Source organism: Diabrotica undecimpunctata, chromosome 5, assembly GCF_040954645.1.
Source record: "Diabrotica undecimpunctata isolate CICGRU chromosome 5, icDiaUnde3, whole genome shotgun sequence".
Lineage (NCBI taxonomy): Eukaryota > Metazoa > Arthropoda > Insecta > Coleoptera > Chrysomelidae > Diabrotica > Diabrotica undecimpunctata.
In genome coordinates, this window is record NC_092807.1 from 58,640,327 (window position 1) to 58,662,004 (window position 21,678).

Sequence of the window (21,678 nt, forward strand, 5' to 3'; positions counted from 1 at the left end):
GACGCAGGCTGATAATAGTACACATTGGCAGTTCAGACGGTTTTGTTGAAGGTGGTTTATTAACTTTTGAATCAACTCGTGCCGGTGACTACCATGAAGACATGAACGCTGATGTCTTTCAAGAATGGTTCGAACAAATGATAGATCTTCTTCCTAAGAACTGTGTAATAGTAATGAATAATGCAAGTTATCACTCCAGACTTATAGAAGGACTGCCCACAACCAAGTGGTTAAAAAAAGACTTGCAGAATTGGCTGAGTTCAAAAAATATTACGTACCATCCCGGATCTATAAGAAAGGAACTTTATTCGTTGTGTGCCCTTCATAAAGAAAAATTTAAAAAATACGAAATTGATGAAATTGCCAAAAATCGTGGAATGACAGTACTTAGATCCCCACCATATCATTGTGAATTAAACCCGATTGAACTGGTATGGGCACAGATAAAGAGTGAAGTTTCAAGAAAAAATACCACTTTTAAAATTCATGATGTTAAACAGTTGTTTTTGGAGGCCGTAAATAATGTAAAACCTGAAAACTGGGAAAAGGCAGTAAATCACACTATTAAAGAAGAGGAAAAAATGTGGAAGCTGGACAATATTACTGATAAAATGATCGAGCCAGTTATTATAAATCTTGGTTCTGAAAGTTCATCTTCTGAATCTGATTTGGATTTGTAACAAGTAGCTGTAAGTTTTATATTAATATTTTTATTCATCTATTTAACATACCTTAGACGGTTTTAAAAACTCTTTTTCTCTTTTGTAATTTTTAAAAATTAAAAAAATGTGAATTTTTTAAAACCCTTTTTAATGTAGGTCAGTCAGTTCTAATATAGTGTGTGATAAAAGAGGTCACTTTTGTTTACATACACATAACACTTTATAACACTGAAATAATTCATTTATTTTTTACAATTATTCAAAGTAATTTTTCAATTAATCTTGAGCACGCCCATGGAGTGGTCGGAGCTACCAGTTAAAATTATGCTAATTACTCTCTCGTTCATAAAAATAAACTATAACCATTACAAACTCATCCGTTTATTATTATTATTTTTTGTTTGTCGTAAAAACTTTTCGTTTACCTCTTTTTCTCGAGGACGGTATTCTCCGGATCTCTTATTTGAAACAATAACATTGGTACATGAATATATTTTGCTGTGACAGTTTTTTAAAATATATTCTCAGGATAAAAATAGTTATCTTATTCCGTAGTATTTTAATTATCGTAAAATCACTTGTTTGCATTTACTAAAATAATTTTATGTGAATACAATGTATTAAAATTGTAACTCCTATTGTATCTACTGTTACGAATATGCTTGTGTGACGTTGTTCCTAGACGAATACAATAGTATAGAATGAGGGATTTGAACTTCCAAATAATAATAATAAAAAAGAAGATTGGAATCCATTCAAGAAGAGATATGGATCTATTCGTCTCGACAAGTCGATGTTGCAATGATAATGACGAAGACTGTGTATTTGTTAGGTTGTGTAATTTGATAATTTACTTGGAGCAGTTGCAATAAAAAATTGTCATGCTACCTAGTATAGGTATACAAAAATAGAATAGATGATTGATAGATGATTAATTCTGTTAAAACATAAACAACTTCTTGCTGACTTGAAAAGTGAATATTATAACTATATATTCTTTGCTTATATTTTCAGGTTTCTCTGCTTGTATTTTCAGGTACGTCTTTCTACTATCATACCGATATACCAATAACCTAATATAAACCAAAACTAAAACATCTTGAAAAGACGAAACCATGTTCTACACTAAGCATCTCTTGTATTTTTGCACAATATACGGTAATAAATATTTGTCAGTTTTAGTGGTCTATACTTTAATTAATACTCTAAAAGACCTAAAGCTAATAGTTATTTAAAAAATTTTATACTTAAATAAGGATTCCATACATCTTCGAAGACTGCGTGGCAACCGAGCAACCGATTTATGTTTTGGTTAACCGGTGAAGCTGATGTAGCGGCTTAATACCGGCTAATTAGCTGTTACTGATGCGTAAATGATTGGCAGTAAAATTATTTATTTCTTGGTAAACTGCTAATTAATATTTATTATATCAAAAACGGCAATAAAAATTCGAAAAATAAAGTACAGGCCTTGTAGATCGTAAGTATAAAGCTCATAATTACTACAGTAACTAGTTGTTCACCAATTAGGCAAGCTCTGAGATAGTTTGATCACAAGAATAAAAATGGTCGAGGTAGCGTGGAATGTTATCTATCGAAATATAAATCTGTGGTAATTAGCTGTAAGACAGACCGTCCGGCGGTACGACCCAATAGGAATTTGGATAAAGGGAACAGCCAAATATTAGTATGTATGCAAGATTTCTTAAATAAAATATTTTTTCTACAGTAACTTAATATAAAAACCTTTTTTGTTTTGATAATTACAATGAAAATTGACATTTATTGAAGACCGTTACTTTATGGCTATTTTTAGTAACAAAGCGTTGTACAAAAATTCTTTAAACTATACTCGGTTTGAAAATTATTGATAGCACAGTTTTTATGACACAGTCGATAATCTCCAACGTAATGTCTTAAACCACTGACTAAGAATTTCAAAATTATTTGAAAGGTTGCAAGTTCAAGTATAAAATACACTGGAGTGTAAAATTAACCGGACACCCAGATTTTTCTAAAAACAGGCGTTTAAAAAACGTTTAAGATGTTCTCAATTGAGTATTTATTAATAAACAAAATTTAAAAGTAAAATTTATTAAAAGAAAAAAAAAAGATTAAAAAATTCATAAAAATTGAAAATCTGCAAAGAAACAAAAATTCATTTTTTAAATGTTAAATATTTTTTAATAAAAAACGATATTTAGTAGGGTATATTACCTCCACGAACCCTCCATTACGGCGAAACCTAATTCATTAGTTCAGGCATACTTCGGATTAAGACAGCAAATTCTTCCTGGGACATTTGCTCAGGGTTACATCGAATTTACAGGGTAACATCGAATACGTCGTCCCAGAATATCCCATGCATGCTTAATTGGATTTAAGTCTGGACTCCTTGGGAGCCTTGTTAATACAGGAATCTCAATTTCATCCAAGTATTCTCATGTTATTCTTGTAATGTGCGGACGAGCATTATCTTTTCCAATAAATGGGGCAAATGGCACTAAATAATCTTCAAAACATTGTTCAATATACCTTTCAGCGTTTAAAGTGCCACCTCGAATTGTAACAACTTCTGCATTAGCGTTTAGGAAAATGCCTGCTCATACCATTATACCAATTCCACTAAATTGAACTCTGGGAGTAAAACAACATTGCTGATAGCACATCACTAGCTCTTCATCAAATCCTAGGCCGTCCATCTGATTGAGTATCTGTTAAATCTTGATTCATCCGTGCTGAGCACCCCATCCCATTCTTCAACACCTTAATGTTCAATGTTCGCGAGTGAAGCGTAAACGTTGGCTCCGACGATCTGCTGTTAATATCAAATAATATTAATTCATAACCACTTAAGAGTTTTCCAAAAGCTGACTATAACGGAAGCGTATAAAAGGACACTATGTTTCTATTGACATTGAACTTTGGACATTGAACGATTAAACTTGAGTTATGGTTCTTCGTCTACTTTTACCTGGCCTCCTGGTGTATTTTCCTGTTTCCCGAAATCTTTATGTTGCATCAAAAAAGTGTACTTCGAGAAATTCCCAAAAGCATTTGAGATGTAATGAATGATCCGCCCATCATGCTATAAAGCAACAGCTTGTGCTACTCTTCGTAGTTCTCAGTTCCGCCTAGTAGAGCTTAAAATAAAATGCCGATTCTCAAAGCGGCGAATTACGCATGAAATAAATAAGGATTTTTCCACTTATGCCGGCGTGAGAGAGAAAGTATTCAGCGGTCGATCAAAGATTGGAATTTGGGTGGGAGAATGTATGCTCGCAGGAGAATGAATTTTGTTATCTCAGGACTTCAATGTTGTAGGAAGTCCAGCTTAAGACGGCTGTTTGTTCAGAGGGTTTGAAGTAGAAAAGAACGTGAACTTACGGTGTTGCGATGGCTACCTTATCATTAACCGCATATCCATCTCCAAACCGAGATTCGAGATCGAATAACGTAGATATCATTTTTGAATTTTTTAAGCAATACCTTTATGGCACCGTCTGCCTTTAGTCTTCTAGACACGCTCATAGCCACTGAACTTAAGAATTGTTGATTCCAATCTTGCACCTCTCCCAAAACCTCAGAAAGCCATTCAGGTGTCCGTGGCTCGCGATCACGAAGATTAAGCTATAGTTAAAGACTATAGAAAGCTTTGGCAGCTTTGGCAGCCTGCCAAACGAGAAGGTCTCTCTATGCAAGTAATATCGAGCTCTTCCAAAGCTAAATTCACAATTGCTGCTTGAACGTTATCATCCACAGGAATGAAATTTGGGCTAAACTGACGAGCAAATGGGCCAATAATCGGATGAATAACTAATGTTGCTTAGATGTGACTATTTATTGCTTGCCTGCCAAGAATAAGTAACTTCGTAATAATACGAACATATACATGATACAACATAAATTATCAACATTTACGCCATAGTGCTGCAATCTAGTTCTAATGTTAAATAGCCTAAACTATGCGCTAATACTGTTAGCTCTCGTTAACTGGGAATGTTAAGTCCCTAATACACCACTCGACCACCGAAGACCCTTTAAAACATGGCAAAATAGTTTACTTCATTACCTTTTAACATATGCCTCTTCAGGAGACGAGGTACGTGGCAGTCAACGTCACAAATACAACTACAGCCTAAGCCACGACCTCATAAGAATAATTTGTTTTATTTTTTCCATGCCCTTATTTATTACTTTTTTCCATTTACCTCTGTCCAATTATTGGAGTTAATGCTATATATGTCATCATATACATTTTGTATATGATACACCAATATTAAAAAGAACGTTACTGGGCATGTAATCGGTGTTCGCGTCAGGTATACTAACTACACTTTCCATGAATTTTTAACATATTTTTTTAGTAATTATATTTATTTTTGGTAATACGCAATTAAAATGGCTCATATGAATGTAAATACAAAAAAGTTAAACCAGAGGTGCAGATAAATTTTTTTTTTGCAGGTTTCAAGTTCACTATTTATACGCTTTAACATTATAATCTGCCGAGTTTCAAGAACACTAAAACAATGTATAATCAAGTGACAATGGGTTTCTGTGAATAATATCAGTCAATTTTGTACCTAGTAAGGACATGCGACGACAATTATTTGACGTCATCACGCCATTTTGAGTCGGTTATATCAACCATAATTAGTTGCTACCGTAAATTTATGAAGCATCTAAATTTAATACATGAGTTACAGTTTTATTAATATGTGTTGTTCACCTCTATCTGCGGTTTCCACATTTTATTTTTGAATTATCATATAATATTCTATTAAAATGTTATGTGTTGTGGATAATACCTAACGGGGTTCATTTTTATTTTATTTGTACCATATTAGTGACTTTCTTTAAATAAAGAAAGAAGAAAACTTATACGAGTGCTGTTTCGAGTAGGAACATATTGTTCCCGAACAGTTTGATAGGAGCTAAAACGTTCGTTCTGAACAAAAATCAACTATTGTTATCAATTTGGATTTTTTGATTTCATTTTAATTAGGTAGGTATATACCTATTACTACAACAGAAAATTTCACTTCGGTGTAAAAATATATAATATGCTTTTAATTCTGCAAAAAATCGAACAATCTTACTTTTCCGAAGCTGTTGATTTTAAACACATCACAAAACAATTTTTGCTTAATCGTTATTGGTGTAGATGTAGTTGTCGTTAAATACTTACTTACAATGCAAATTACTTTTTTTCTTTATATTATAGTACATTTAAAAATGATTAATAGTACAAATTTGATTGCACGTGAGATAAAACCCAATATATCATCATAAAACAGTGACGGAGATTTTCTAAAATATAATATTCAGCATTGTTCTGAAAATTTTTGGATCTTACATAAAATTTTTAAACATACCAATTTATTTAAATTCTTCTCTTAAATTTTGTAGCCTTTTTAATCTCTAAAGGTACAAAATACTTACAATTTCCAAAAAGGAGAAGGTCAATTTATAAGACCTCAACTTTCTTAGAAAGGATTAAAATTTCCCAGCGGTAGAACGTGTTTTGCAGATTGTGAATCATTGTAGTTAAGATTCACAGGTTGTATTTGTAAGGTCCTGTGATTAGAACACGCAGATTTGTTAGTCTTATAATAAAAAGCGATATTATTAAGTCATAATAGTGTCACAAGCGTCTAATTTTACTCCTGTGAAATTAAAGTGTCAGTTAACCGTGCCAATGAAAACTTTAGTGTTAAATGTACATGATACTCTTGTACACGAGCATTTTACTGTTCAAAGTACTGTTCGAAAATAGAAAGTGTTGGGATAGGATCGGAGTTGAAGAAGCAACTATTTATAGATTTTTATAAGGTCCATTCGCTTAGCTCGGGCATATTTTGACAGATTTATAGTCGGAAACCTACAACACAAAAATTCCTACTTCTAAGTATTAATAGCTCAAATATACTACTATTCTTCCCTTGAAAAAAGAAGAATTATTCTAAATAGTGGAAGTGTATACTAAACCCATAAAATTTTCCCTGTATATTGTAGTACAATTTAACATATTGTAGTAAATATTAAAGTTGCTGGTCCAGATGAAATACCAAGTGAATTGCTAAAACTGGTCAATGAAAAAAACATAGATTTTTTAGTCCAACTACTGAACACAATCTATTCCACAGGAATCATTCCACGTGAAATGCTGACATCAACATTTATTTGTCTACCAAAGAAAGTAAATGCCAAAGAATGTAGTGATTATCGAACGATCAGTCTAATGTCACATACCTTAAAAACCCTGCTAAAAATCATCCATAATAGAATACACGCTAAGCTGGAGATGGATATTAGTGATTCCCAATTTGGATTTCGGAATGGAATGGGCACAAGAGAGACACTATTTTCTTTTAACGTGCTGACCCAAAGATGTTTGGATGTTAATCGAGATCTTTATGTATGCTTTATAGACTACAACAAGGCATTCGATAAGGTAAAACATGACCGACTTATAGAAGTACTCAAAAACAAGAATCTGGATGTGAGGGATGTAACATTGATATCAAATTTATACTACAGCCAACGATCAAATGTGAAAATTGGAAGAGAAGTGTCAGAAGAAGTGGAGATAAGGAAAGGGGTCAGGCAAGGTTGCATACTGTCGCCGTTATTGTTTAATGCTTATTCTGAAGAAATCATACAAGAAGCTTTGGTAAACGAGACAGTTCGCATAAAAGTGAACGGAAGTTTAATTAACAACATTAGGTATGCCGACGATACAGTCATAATAGCCGACAACTTGGAAGACTTAGAAAGAATAATGAACAAAATATTAAGATATAGTGGAGAATACGGACTCTCTCTTAACATAAAAAAAAACAAATTCATGAAAATTAGCAAGAACAACAATACAAACGAAATATTAACGGTAGGCGGCCAGCAGATTGAGAGAGTAAAAAGATATACTTACTTGGGAACGATAATCACAGAAAATAACGATTATACTGCAGAAATAAGAGTCAGAATTGAAAAAGCACGTGCCAACTTCGTGAAAATGAAAAAGATTTTATGTAGCAAAGATCTGACATTGGCCCTCAGAATAAGGCTAGTTAAATACTATGTACACAGTGTACTCTACTATGGAGCTGAGTCATAGACATTAAACCGGAATACAATAAATCGACTTGACGCGTTTGAAATGTGGACATTTAGAAGATTGTTAAGGATTCCATGGGTAGATAGAATCACGAATACAAAAGTGTTAAGGAGAATAGACAGAGAGAGGGAAATGGAAAATACAATAAAAGAAAGGAAATTGCAATATCTCGGACATGTGATGAGAAGCGAAAGATACAACATCTTGAGACTCATAATTCAAGTAAAAGTAGAGGGTAGGAGGAGCGTAGGAAGAAGACGCGTTTCCTGGTTGAAGAACCTGAGAGAGTGGTTTGGTTGCAGCTCAAGGCAATTTGTTCAGAGCAGCTGCCTCGAAGGTCAGAATAGCCATGATGATTGCCAACCTTCGTCGCGGAGATGGCACTTAAAGAAGAAGAGTAAATATTTGTATTATTCGCGTTGTTTATTTTATTTATTATAGTTTTATTGTTTTATTATTTTTGTTTACTGCTTAGTTAGTTCTATTTTGAATTTTATCATTATGGATAGTCAAAGTTTTCCATTTGTTCCATCGGCTAATGCGTTGGTTTTTCTTAAATAAATATAATAAAATGTTCTTTAAAAGCTAATATTTTAGATGAAAAAGATTGCTGTTAAATTACAAGGTAATGAAACTGCACAAAGGTTTATTCAAAATGTCTAACATGTTTTTTCTAATAGGCCTAATACAACCCTTACATTCAAGAACAAAAGTCGCAAAAGGTAATTAACGACTGACAAATGATTATTTTTTTATTTTTAAAAAAATATTTTTTATTTAAATGGAACATCGATAAATGAAGTGCATTTTGTAAAAAAACTTTGGCGAGATAAACTGGTTACAAATGCTCGTCAGGACTTTATAGAAGGTTTGTCTAAGGGCTTAAAAATTTCCAAATAGTAAAGGTCGCCGTTTAATTATCACTCATATTGGAGGATATAAAGGATTTGTTGATGGAGGCTTGCTAGAGTTAATTTCAAATTCTCCGAACGACTACCATGAAGAAATGACTGCTAATGTTTTTGATGAATATTTCAGTGAAATGATAGATTTTTACCGACCAATTCTATAATAGTCATGGACAATGCCAGTTACCATTCAAGATTAAAGGAACCGTTACATAACACGAAATGCAGAAAATAAAACAGCAGAAGATTTACTCAAAGTTCTCACTTACTTCTCAAAATTTAAGAAGTATAGTGTAGATAAAATAGCAAAAAAATAAAGTTAAAGGGTTGCTATTACCACCTTATTACTGTGAACTTAACTCCATAGAACTAATCTGGGCTCAAATGAAGAGATATGTCGCGAGAAATAATACAACATTTAAACTTCAAAATGTTCGTCAACTATTATCTGACTCCATATCAAAAATTTTATCTGACAATTGGCAAAAAGCTATAAGACGTGTCATAGCAGAGGAAATAGAGGAAACAATAGAACCAATTTGTTATTTCTGTGGGAAATGACGAAACTGTTATTATTATTATTATGAAGATGCCTCCTTATCGGAAAAACACTAGTTTATATGACGCTAGTTCCCGAAATATAATTATTATTAAAGGAAATATCATAACCCAATGTTTAGTATTTTTATAAAAACTAATGTGGGTACGTAATATTAACATTGACTGAGGCATTCAGTTATTGCTTACTCCCTTAGTGCTTGCTCATTTGCATTTTATGATGTATTGTATTTGAGGTTTGTCGGGGTGATCATATTTAAGTCGAGTATTGACGAACCTTTTCTGCTATCAATCATTTTCTAATGTACAATAGAAATTTGGTCAATTATTTTTCGAAATTTTTCGTCTCTCACAGACTGCTAGTTAGAAAGAAAAGTCTTCATTTATTTAATAAATATAGCTAAATAAATTCACATTTGATTTTAAGAATAAAGAAGACGATATCGACAAATTTGTGTATAAATCAGACCTATACAAAATATGTCGTCAAGATATCACCACTAATGTAGCGATTGTTTATTATGAGTTAAACAAACAGTACAAAAAGGTTAAAAGCCATATCGTATTCAAATATTCTTATCAATTTCGTCAAAAGTACGCCAAATTTAAACAAAAACAAATTCGAAGGCGCGACATCGCGTCCATAAGTTAACACAGATTGAAGGTTTACGGTCTGTATTTACCTTTCGGTGTTGACAGCTCTCAATATTGAAACATCAAACAATAATACCAGAGAATGACGAATCGAGCCGTGGTTATTCGATTGTTTGGAACACACACACGACCGCTTTCAAAGGATAAAAGCCGACGATCGACGACACTATTTACATTCTGATCTGGACGTTTAAAATTCTTCGAAGTTGTGAAACTTACTATTTTATCGGCATCAGATCGTCTAGTCTCACGGAGAAATGAAAGAGGCATAAAAGGTGCGTTTCAGGATTTTAATGAAATTTAAATGTCTCTCTATAAATATCTGTTTTCACAAGGTTGATGCTAAAGAGGGTCGGATTATAACGAGGATTGTCTGTTACGTGATCTAACAAATAAAACTCACAAATAAAAGCTTTATTTTCCAACAAAAAACATTTTATTTTTTATTATAAAATATCCTGTATCCTAATCCATATTAGCAGTATTTATATGTATACATATAACAAAACTGGTTTGATTGTCGATCTAATTAAATAAAAAACTGGATGTCACAAATATCAATATTTTCAATATCTGATCATCTCTTCATTCATTCAATATACATCCTATATTATGGGACAGTTTCAACCGTATCAACACACATACATCCCTAAACACTGTCGAATCTAAGACTGAGACTCAGAAGGGCAAATTTGCGCAACTAATCGGCGAATAAATTCCAAAACCCACAACTTTGAAACCCACTACAGTGGTTCACAACTTTTCTGATACTTCTATTTCAACCATTGCCACTCAAGCTTGAGCAAAAGGTTTCAATTACTCAGTTGCACCAAGTCACATTTCAATTGAGACAATCATCTGTCAATCTGAAGAAGCCATCTTCAGTTTACCCATCGACTAGAAATAACTAGAAAAGACAACGCTAGAAATTCAAAACCTCCTACTCCGAACATTAGCCAATCCGAGAAAAAAGCCCTGCATTAATAAACTCTCAAATCTCATTAATACCAGAGACTACAGACCAATTTCTAATAATCCAACAACCTATCTAGAGAAAACAAATGCATCAATAAAACGTCTTCCTGTTGACATAAAACAATCTCTAATTCCTCGTGAAAATTTTCCAGAACAACTCGAATATATTATGGCCTACCCAAAATTCATAAGCTCTACGTCCTATTATCAGTGCATACAATTGCCCTACACAACCATTTGCCAAGTACTTGGCCAAAACTTTCGCCGAAAATGCTTCATCCTTCGTCAAAAATTATTTTCATTTTATCGAACTTCTTAAACAATACCCTATCTCACCGTCAGTCATTCTAGTAAATTTCGATATCGTTTTCTCTTTACAAACATTCCTATGGACGAAACTCTAAACATTCTGAAAACTAAATACAGTATCCAACAAGACTACTTATCTCTCATTAAACATTGTATGTCCAACACTTCCAAATCTTCAAGGAAGAACAAATTGATCTTCCAAAATCAATTCTACAGACAAATAAATGGTGCCCCAATTGGCTCCCCACTATCTCCAGTAATTGCCAATATCTTTACGGAAGACTTCGAGACCCGAGCACTATACACATCATTGCTCAAACCCACATTTTGGCTATGATGTGTTGACGATGCATTCGTCATTTAGCCCCACGGCAGGGATGCTTTGGTATGTTTTCAAACCCATCGAAATAGTATACATCCTAGTATACAGCTAACGATGGAGGTGGAAACTGATGCATCCCTTCCGTTTCTCGACGTTATCATAATGAAAAACCAATCCCAAGGTTTTCATCACGATTATCGAAAACCCAGCCATACCAATCGTTACTTGCATGCCAACTCCCATCATCCACCTTCACAAACTAATTCAGTCATTAATACCCTTGTCTCCAGATCAATACGCCTTTGCGATGATGCAAGTAGATCCGCTGAGCTCTCTAGTTTAAAACAAGCCCGCATCTAAAATGGTTACCGCACAAATCACATCAATAGGAGCATCAACAGACATCAATCTCGCACTCAATCTCAACCCAAAGACTTAAATCAAGAGAAATAAAGACAATATTTACCCCCCAACAAAAACTTTCATCTATTGTCCGATCAATCAAAGACCACATTCCAAATCAACAACAAGGATTTCATTCCCTTATCAACACATAAAATTCCTTGTGCAGACTGCCCTCCATCTTATAGAGGCCAAACAAATCGTAAAATCCCAAATAGGAATTATGAACATTCCATTTCTGCTCGCAAATCCGATTCAATTTCAGCTCTAGGTCAACACCATCTTCATACGGGTCACAAAATTGATTATGAAAACTTCAGAATATAGCCCCATTCGCTTCTATAAACCAAGAATTATCCGAGAAGTCATAGAAATTGAAAAAAGACCAAATTGTCTCAATAAAAGAGATGACTGTATCCGGTTACCTGCGACATGGAGACCTCCCATAAAGAAAATATGGTTCGTTCGATCCTCCAATCAAAATCCCGCCGTCAGAACTGTTCGCGCCAACAACCCTTGTATTTCCTACGCTTCGTTATATTTTTGCTCCAGAGGATTCCGTTGAGACAGTTAATTGCTTTCCATGCCTGTATTACTCTCTTTATTATTTCTTTGTCGTCTGATCTGTTTTCTAAGGTATTTATACTTTTCACATGCTTATATGTCTTTTAAAATTTTCAAAAATAGGTTACAATTTTCCTGTCCTATGCATGGATATTTGGTCAATCTTCATAGGTTTGTTTTAACTTCCGTGACATATATTTCAGTTCTTCTTTATCGACTGCCAGTACTTCCTGGTCATCTCCAAACTGTAGGCTAGATACTGTTCCATATGTTAAAGGTATTCCCATTTCTAAACGATTACGTTTCCATTTTAGTAATGCTTCTTTATTATAGACTTTAAAAAGCGTTAAAATAGGGCGACATACAACACCCTTGATGTAATCCCTTTGTCATGTAGAAATCTCTGGACAGTTTAATTTTCTTTTTTCCCATTTCCATCTGTATTTATGAACTAGTTTATGTTTGAAAAAATAATTCGTTATTCTTAATTATTTTTGTGTATAGAGGTCGATCAGTCGTGTCCCGTTATCATTAATTTATAGTTTTTTCCACATAGGAACCGGCTAGTGTATTAGTGTATTTCTTGTCAGTTCGGCTGTTGAAATCGCCTAGAATTATGATTTCTCTTGTGTTTTCAATTTTTGACAACACATCATCAACTTTTTCAAAAAATTCATCTTTTCTTATGACAGGCTTGTCGTCAGATTTTAGCATTAATTAACTTATATAGGTAATAAACAAAACTTTTATTTCAGATCAAACTGAACGAAAATGATGAATCGGAGTTCGTCGAAACGTCTACACACCTTTTCTGTCAGAATGAAACTTCTAAACGCATGAACATACAGAACACCTCTAAACACCCAGAAATCTTCAAAAAAATTACAGACATTAAATATAATGTATTGCCTCTATCATTGTGTTGCAACAACGTAATCTATAATATAAGGAGGGCCTACTGTATGGCTGTAAAATAAAAACATCGACATTTACGTGAATGTAATAGTAAATCTTATGAAAATTTAGAAATTGTTTTAACGTTTTATATACTATGTGTTTATTAATAATCAGTACCAAATATACTTCAATAGATTCGTAATATTTCTGCAGTCCGATTTGATGTTATTATTTTATTTTAAAATTTCAATATTTCAAGTAGAGTGAAAAACACTTTGATAATACACCGTGTAAGCTGTATATTGAGTCTCTCACAATTGGTGACCAGTCGACCGTTTACGTTTGTATCATATCAAAGTAAAATCTGGTATGATTACGAGTGGTATAACAATGGCGTCCGACTGTTCGCATCTATCTATCTCTCTCTTTTTTTCTATTGTATTCGAGTAGGCAATGTATAATGAGACTCTTAAAACAGACAAATGTATGGAGTTTTATTAAAACCGTGAATAACACCATATTTTACTGTTTTTATTTTTATTTTGTTGACTAATATTTGCATACAGCTAGAATAATATCCGAGCATTGCGATTTTACAAAATATTAGGTACCTACTGATGATGTTAGTATCCCGTTACTCCACTTTGGATTTCCATTTTTTAAAAATTATTTCCCTATAAATTTGAAACGTGTTTACCGCTGTTTTAAATAACATCTTGTTACAAGGATGTATTAGTTTCCTAAACCCACTTTTGCTAAGTTTAGGTACTGGGTGTAACAGATTAGAAAAACTAGTTAGTAACCCAAAAGCTTCACATTAACTCAAAGTTAACTGTAGCATATTCACCGCAGAACTTTTTTAACTGTTCAAGGCTATCCAACAGACAAATAGGCAAGATATTCATTTTTGTTTAATTTTATCAGATTCTTTCATTGCAGTCAAAAGGGCAAAATATCTACGCGAATCGTTCTATAGAAAATATGTACAATAAACTAATTGGCTTAGAAAAAAAATCCTAGAAAGAAAATGATCAAGTCTCTTTACTGAAAGCTATCTGCATCGAAAGTAACAAGCAAGTAGATCTGAGTGAGCGTAATGCCATTGTCAGCAATAAATCTGAAATTGAGTGTCGGAATGTCGCTTGCAACGTAAAAAAATACTTCTGGCAAATGAAAGTGGAGTGGATCTGTTCCAATTCCAGGCTAAGACAGTTAAAAAGTTATGTCTATCCTAGGCAACTCAAGAACAAGCGTAGACGGCTACAGATAGTTCATATACGTGTAAGACTAGGGCAATGTAGCGACCATGTGCACATCTTTTTTCGAACAGCTAATCTTTGCAGCTTGTGAAGTAGTAGAAGAAAAGTCAACATCTTTTGAAATATTAGTCGAAGGGAAAAATAAGTATTTAAAGTATATAACTTACCTTTGGTAATATTTAATCGTATTTGTTCTTTTTCCCAAGAGGCGAAAGACGCTTTGAGCGCCTCTGCCATAGTTTTGTTCGTGCCAGGCGTCAGCGGCGGCACTTGCGTGGGAATATCTGAAAAAGAGAATACATACTTTAATACGCTGAGTTTTAAATGAAAACAGGAGAAATAGTTATGCCAATATGCGTATAATATCGATAAAAGTGCTATAAGTATTCTTAAATCATTAATTTGATACGAATACTAAAACATCTGCACAAACATTAGATTCATATGCCTAACTGTATAAATGAGAAATATTTCATCGTCAATCGATTCAATATACATCTTAAATAATAAAATAAAACATAACACTCTTTTTTAATTTCCACAGAATGTCGTCAACTTTTACGCTGTTTTCGCTGTAACATCAGCGTTCTAAGATGGGAAAATTTGAAAACCTCTCAAATATGTTTGTCATTTGCTTTAATTACAAACCATTTAATATAGGCTCAAAACTTTTCAAATGGTACTTGCGTAGATGATATGTCAACAATCTAATTTAATGGCATAAACTAATAATTATCAATGGGGATAATATAAGCATGCATCATATTTCTCAAAAGGACTAATAACTGTTGAACTGAAATTTTTCAAAAATACCATAAAAATATCATATTATATTTCTTTTAAGTTCCATTAATTGTGCATTAATGTTGTGTTAAAGACAAAGTATATTATTGGAAATTGGCAGCACAGACGAAGAATTTTGGTAGTTTGAGTGTTATTTATAAAATTGTATTTATTTAAGTTACCATTTTTTACATGTCAGAACCTCTTGTAGGTATGGTGAGAAATAATAATAGTTGTATTGTACATTTTCCGGTTAAAAATTAATAAAACAGATCTCCTGATAGGAGATCTGTCGATTTTCTTTACCTTAATTTGTTACTATTTACTCGCATTGACTTTGTTTATATCTTAAACGTTCTAAACGTTTTGATGTTCCTTTTTGCTTCAGCTTCCTCCATAGTTGACTAGTTTCTTGTTCTAAGATGCCAGGGTCTTCTGACATTATTACCTCAAATTAGTTGCACTACTCCTGATACTTCCTAAAGTTACTTTTTCTTATTATAACCTGGCTGCATCTTACGGTCAGAAATAGGTATTTAAAGTTGACTTTCAAATTTTATCCATTTTTATTTTTTTTTGCCCTTGTTGCGAGATATGCCGATACTCTTTACCTTAGTCTGTTACTATTTACTCGCATTAACTTTTTCTTTTGGTTATAAATATCCCTATCTAAAAAAACTATGTTCACAAGGCTCCGACGACGTAGTGCTTTAATGTATAAAAACTGTATAAATAAATTAGCAATTAATATATATAAGGGGCGGCAACTTTTGAATTAATTATTCCAGTTTAACATAACAGAATGCGTATTTTTTAAGAGAAAAAGTTATTGTTCTAAACGTCCACAATTTAAATCTTTCAATTTAACTGGCAAAATGTATTTACTATTACTGAAAGACGTGATCAATCCTGTCTTGACTTATATTATTGAAAATGATCAACAATATGATAAAGATCATTTGACTTTTCAACAGGGCGGTACTCCTCCACATTATAATACTTAACTTGTGTGTCAATATTTAGACCAAAATTTTTCACGGCATTGGATTGGGAGGAGAGGCAGCATCAAATGGCCTCCATGATCAGCAGATTTTTCTCCCCTGGATTTTTTTCTGGGGGTGCCTAAAAAGTAAAATCTATAGAACACCACACATATATTTAGCAGATTTACGTCTTGTCGAGCGAATTGTCAACGAATGCCTACGAATCACTCCGCAAATTCTTCGTAATGGGGAAGAACGTTTCAAACAAACCTTTATCATTGTATGGACGCCGGAGGTCATCAATTTTACCGTTTGGTCAACTAAGAAATAAGTAACCTGCTATAATCTATTTCTAATGAGTGTAGAGTAATAAAATCTCATGAAGTATTCAAAAGCGCTACAGGGTAATCCGTCAATAATCCGTCAATAAATTCCGTCCGCATTGCAAAATTCTGTCGTTTCATAAAGAGCAGGTAGGTATCACCCTGTTTTAAGAGATTAGTCCATTGTTATCGACAGATAAACACTGAGCCAGAGGCGCGCTAGTGGGTTAATTGACAAAAGAATATGCATTCTTAAAAATCATATTAAAGGAAATAAAAATGTAATACAGCAGAACAGTGTTATTAAAAAAATATAAAATGTAACAATAAAATATATACAAACCGAAATCGGGAAATACTCACAAACACACACGAATGAACTTTACATATTGAAACACTTGTGGGGAGTTTAAATCAATTTATTCACAAAAACTACAAAAACTTTACTGGATACGTTATTACAATTCTACATCACTATAGTCTTCATCCGAAGAACTGTCATCATCCCCTGGTGTTATAATTATAGGGTCAACCACCTGATCGACCAAGTTGTCCAGTTCCCACATTTTATCTTCCTCTTTTAAAACATGCTGGATTGCTTTTTGCCAGTTTTCTGATGTGATTTCCATAATGGCTTGATCAAACAATACCTTGACATCTTTCATTTTAAATGTGGTATTGTGCCTTGCAACATATCCTTTAACTTGTGCCCATATAAGTTCTATGGGATTTAATTCGCAATGATGTTACTTTATACTTTTCTGCTACGTCTTCTACGGCATATTTTATGAAGCGAGATTTATGTTGTTTTACTACGGCTAGTAGTTTCTTCTTTATTGAATTCGTCTCAAACTGAATACCTTTATTTGACAGCCAGTTAATAATTTCTTGCTTTCTCCAAGCTGAAATTGGTACCTTCTCTATGCGCCTTGAATGTTAGCTTGCATTATCCATAACCACGACCGAATCAGCTGGAAGAAATTTTAACATTTCCCCGAAGTAGTCTTCGAAGACATCCGAATTCATGTCCTCATGATAATCTCCCGTCCGACACGACTCAAAGCTTAACAAACCTTCTTTAAAAAATCCTTCTTCGCTTCCAATGTGAGCAATTATAAGCCTCTTCCCTTTTCCCGAAGGCACTTTAATACCCGTCGAAAGGCCTTCTATGAAAGCTTGGCGAGCACTTGTTACATTTTTATCTTGCCACATTTTTTGGACTATATAACCTTCGTTTATCCACGTCTCATCAAGATAAAAAATTTTCTTGTGCTCTCTGCGGTACTGTTTTATAGTTCTCAAATATTTTCGTCTCCAGCAAATGATTTCATCACTTTCCAGTAATAGTGCCTTTCGATTGTGCTTTTCCCAGGAAAAATTCATACTTTTTAAAGTTTTCCATAAAAGTTTTCTGGATATCAAAGGAATATCGTTATCTTGGCTTATCTCCATTAGTATTTTGTCAAGGGTGGGTATTTCCTTTTTAAAATAAAACGAATGAACTTTTCTTCGAATGTCACCTTTGGTGTCTTCACCTAAGATTTTTATTGGTCTTCCTGATTTTCTCTTGCATGGACTTAACTGGCCTGATATCTTTCTTTCTCGCAATAATTTAAAATCGTGGACTGTCCAATTCCAGTCATTCGGGCACATCGCTCAACACTTTCTTGCACAGACAAACTAAGGTGATCGTGTTTTATGCAATCATATACATTTAAAATTATAACTTTTTCACTAACAGATAGCGGAGAATTTTTTACACCTCTTTTCTTTGGAGTAAATGTCGCCATTTTATAACTTTTTCACTATTTCTATATCACAATATTACTGTACGTTTAATTGGTGTAGTAACAATTACTAACTCGAATGTCGAATGTCGAATGATAATAATAAAATAAAAGAGGGATTATAATGAAAGTGTAAGTAAAACCTCATTACGCGTTATTAGTCTTCATGTTGATTTATTTTAGTTCTTAGTAATATTAGGAGGTGCGTCATACCCTTATCAGTTTCTTCTAATGCTTTTATTCGTTCAGTAAGGAAGTGAATTTGTTTTTATAAATAAAAATGTAATTAGCTTTAATGACCATATAATGGAATACGAGTTTGAAGAATAAGTTAATCGAAAAATTAAATAAAATTGGTTATCACAAAATATCCAAAATATGATATTTTGAGGTACATCAATTTTTGACGACGAAGTTGACATCCGTCCATTTGCCTACGCCCATGACGACACCGAAATTCAGGCAAATTTTATGACACTTCATGATTTATTACTCTACACTCATTTGAAACCAATTATAAAAATATTAATTTTAAAATGTATTTTTTTTATAAATCAAATAAAGTATTGGATCCAATTTAAAAACTTAAAAGATTGATGTATAGGGTACTGCAAGGGCTTTCAAACGATACCATATTTGACTCCATTGCCATTAAAAAATGTTGGGGTGGAGTCCCCTTTTAATCAAAAATTGACCTGTCGCTGAGTTTTTCAAAAATTTTGTCGTAGTTTCTGATAATGCCCCCGTTTCGTTTTCGCCGGCCACGGTATACCTAGCATTATACTTGACAGATAGCCCAGTCTGGTTAAAAAAAAAGTCGAAAATTTTTTCGCAGATATCTGAAGGTTTTAAGACATAGATGGGGGTTACTAGATGACGAATAGATGAAAAAGTACTCGTATTTTTACCTTGCGTTTTTTTTTAAACAATAATTTATGATCACAATTTGATTTTTTGTCTAAAGTTTTTTCCCTTATATAATATTTATATCATTTTTTTACATCTTTATTTTCCCGTTTTTTAAATTAAAAATGATAAATAATTTAGATATTTGCAAAAAAGCAGTTTTTTTGCACCAGTTTATAAATAATTATTATTTTTTTATTAACAAAATAAAATGTTATTAATACATTTGAACGTCAAGGAATTCTTCTTCTTCTCGTGCCACTCCTAGCGGAGATTGGAAATCATCATGGCCACTGCGACTTTGTTAGCAGCGCGCCTAAAAAGTTCAATCGAACTACACCCGAACCATTCACGTAGATTACGAAGCCACGATATTTTTCTTCTTCCCACACTTCTTTTGCCCTTAATTTTGCCCTGCATGATATTTCATGATATTTCTTATTTTCTGTCAAGGAATTACCGTCTTTTAAATTTGTGCGAAATTTCCCCCGATCGGTCAAATAGTTTAAAAGTTATTTAATTTGTTTATCCCTGAGGCTAAATATTTAAACTATTAAACTTGCTCTATTATTGATGCTAGACACATTTAGCAAATTTCATATGAAGCTTTAAGACTTATACTATCTCAGAAGTTAAATGCATATTGCGTTTTCATCGAAATTATTTACAAAATAAACGTTTGAAAAAGGGGTATGTTTTTTACTTATAAACAATTGTAATAAATTGTATATTTTTTAAACTACAGACTTGTACGTACAACCATTGGATAGCTGGTAAAAAAACTCACTAAAAAAACCTTCTATGACCAATAGGAACGAAGTTAGGGATTTTTTAAAAAAATCATATCTCCATTGTTTATAAATGTGTAAAATTTGCACAAATTTTGAATGAAAATCTAAACTTTATATTGAAAATTCATCCAATTTTTAAACTTACAGCTCTTCGAAACGAAGGTACTTTCGAAAGATCGACAAATTGAAACACGTAGGAAAAATTTACATTATCTCGGCTTCCATTGCAGCTAGAAGCCTCTTTTTTTAATCTGGGGTAGCTCGTCGAAATATGAATAACTACATAGTTTTCACTGGCCGGGAAATATGGGAAACCTTGGAAAAATTGAGTCCATTTGAAATTCACCGTAAAAACTTATTTTTTTTTTAATTTGGCTGGAATAGTCTGTCGCAGTATTAATAATGACATAATTTTCACCCCACTGGAAATCTCGGAAAATCCCGGAAATAAATATTGTTTATGAAAAATATAAGGGAAAAAACTTATAGACAAAATATCAAATTGTGACCATAAATTATTGTTTAAAAAAAAACGCAAGGTAAAAATACGAGTGCCTTTTCATCTATTCGTCATCTAGTAACCCCCACCTATGTCTTAAAAGCTTCAGATATCTGCGAAAAATTTTGCCGTGAAATCAATAATTTTTGCATAACCACACTGGGCTAAGAAAAGAAAATGCCGTTGTATATTGATTTTTTTTACATCTTTATTGTAAACTGATATTGACTATTGTGTATAAAAATTATTTTTTAAAAACAAGGAACAAAACAAAAGAAAAAAGGGAGAAAGAAATATCTCCAATCAACAAGGATAAACACGCACTAAAAACATAAATAATGAGAAAGTTATTTTTTTATATTTACATAAAAAACCTAACCAAATCATTAGTAGTTCACTAATTAGACGTTCGGCAAAGGATTTCTAAGACTGAGAGGATCTTAAAACCACAATATCGCAAATGTCTAGAAAAAGTATAGACAATAGTCATGACATATCGTCATACTCTTTAATTACATCATATAATGTTGACTTACAACTCATTATCACTGAATTACATTTTATATATTTAAATAAGTTAATATTATACATATATCAGATTTGATTTGTATAACGCAAATATAGTGTGGTAATAAAAAACTGAATATGTTAAAGCAAAGTAGATTTTTCTTTCGAAATTGTAGCTATATTTTTAAAATGGGTGTGAACAAATTTAATAGTATCCTATAAATATAAAATATTTATAATATTTGAGTTAATAAAGCATAATTTTTCAACCAGTTAACGAGCTACCTTAAGGTGTGGTCCGAACAACAGTAGACCAGCTATATTCGATTTGCAGCAGTTTCCCACTAAGTTTAAGTATATTATGACATTTTCTTGATATTTATTAATCTTCCGTGCTTGTAACCTACAAATTAGTAACAAGAGACCACCCAGAATTCAGCTATAAATTAATATTATATACAATGTAATA

At 32.7% G+C, this 21,678-nt stretch overlaps 1 protein-coding gene across 3 annotated transcripts in view; it reads right to left on the reverse strand.

Moving 5' to 3' along the window:
• The window catches only part of pnt (ETS transcription factor pointed), a 667,160-nt gene that overhangs the window by 152,202 nt on the left and 493,280 nt on the right, over positions 1 to 21,678 (reverse strand). For all 3 annotated transcript variants that reach the window (XM_072531991.1, XM_072531994.1, XM_072531993.1), the window contains one exon: positions 14,798 to 14,914. In XM_072531991.1, the coding sequence (XP_072388092.1) occupies positions 14,798 to 14,914 (117 nt within the window). The remainder of the gene's footprint in view (positions 1 to 14,797; positions 14,915 to 21,678) is intronic.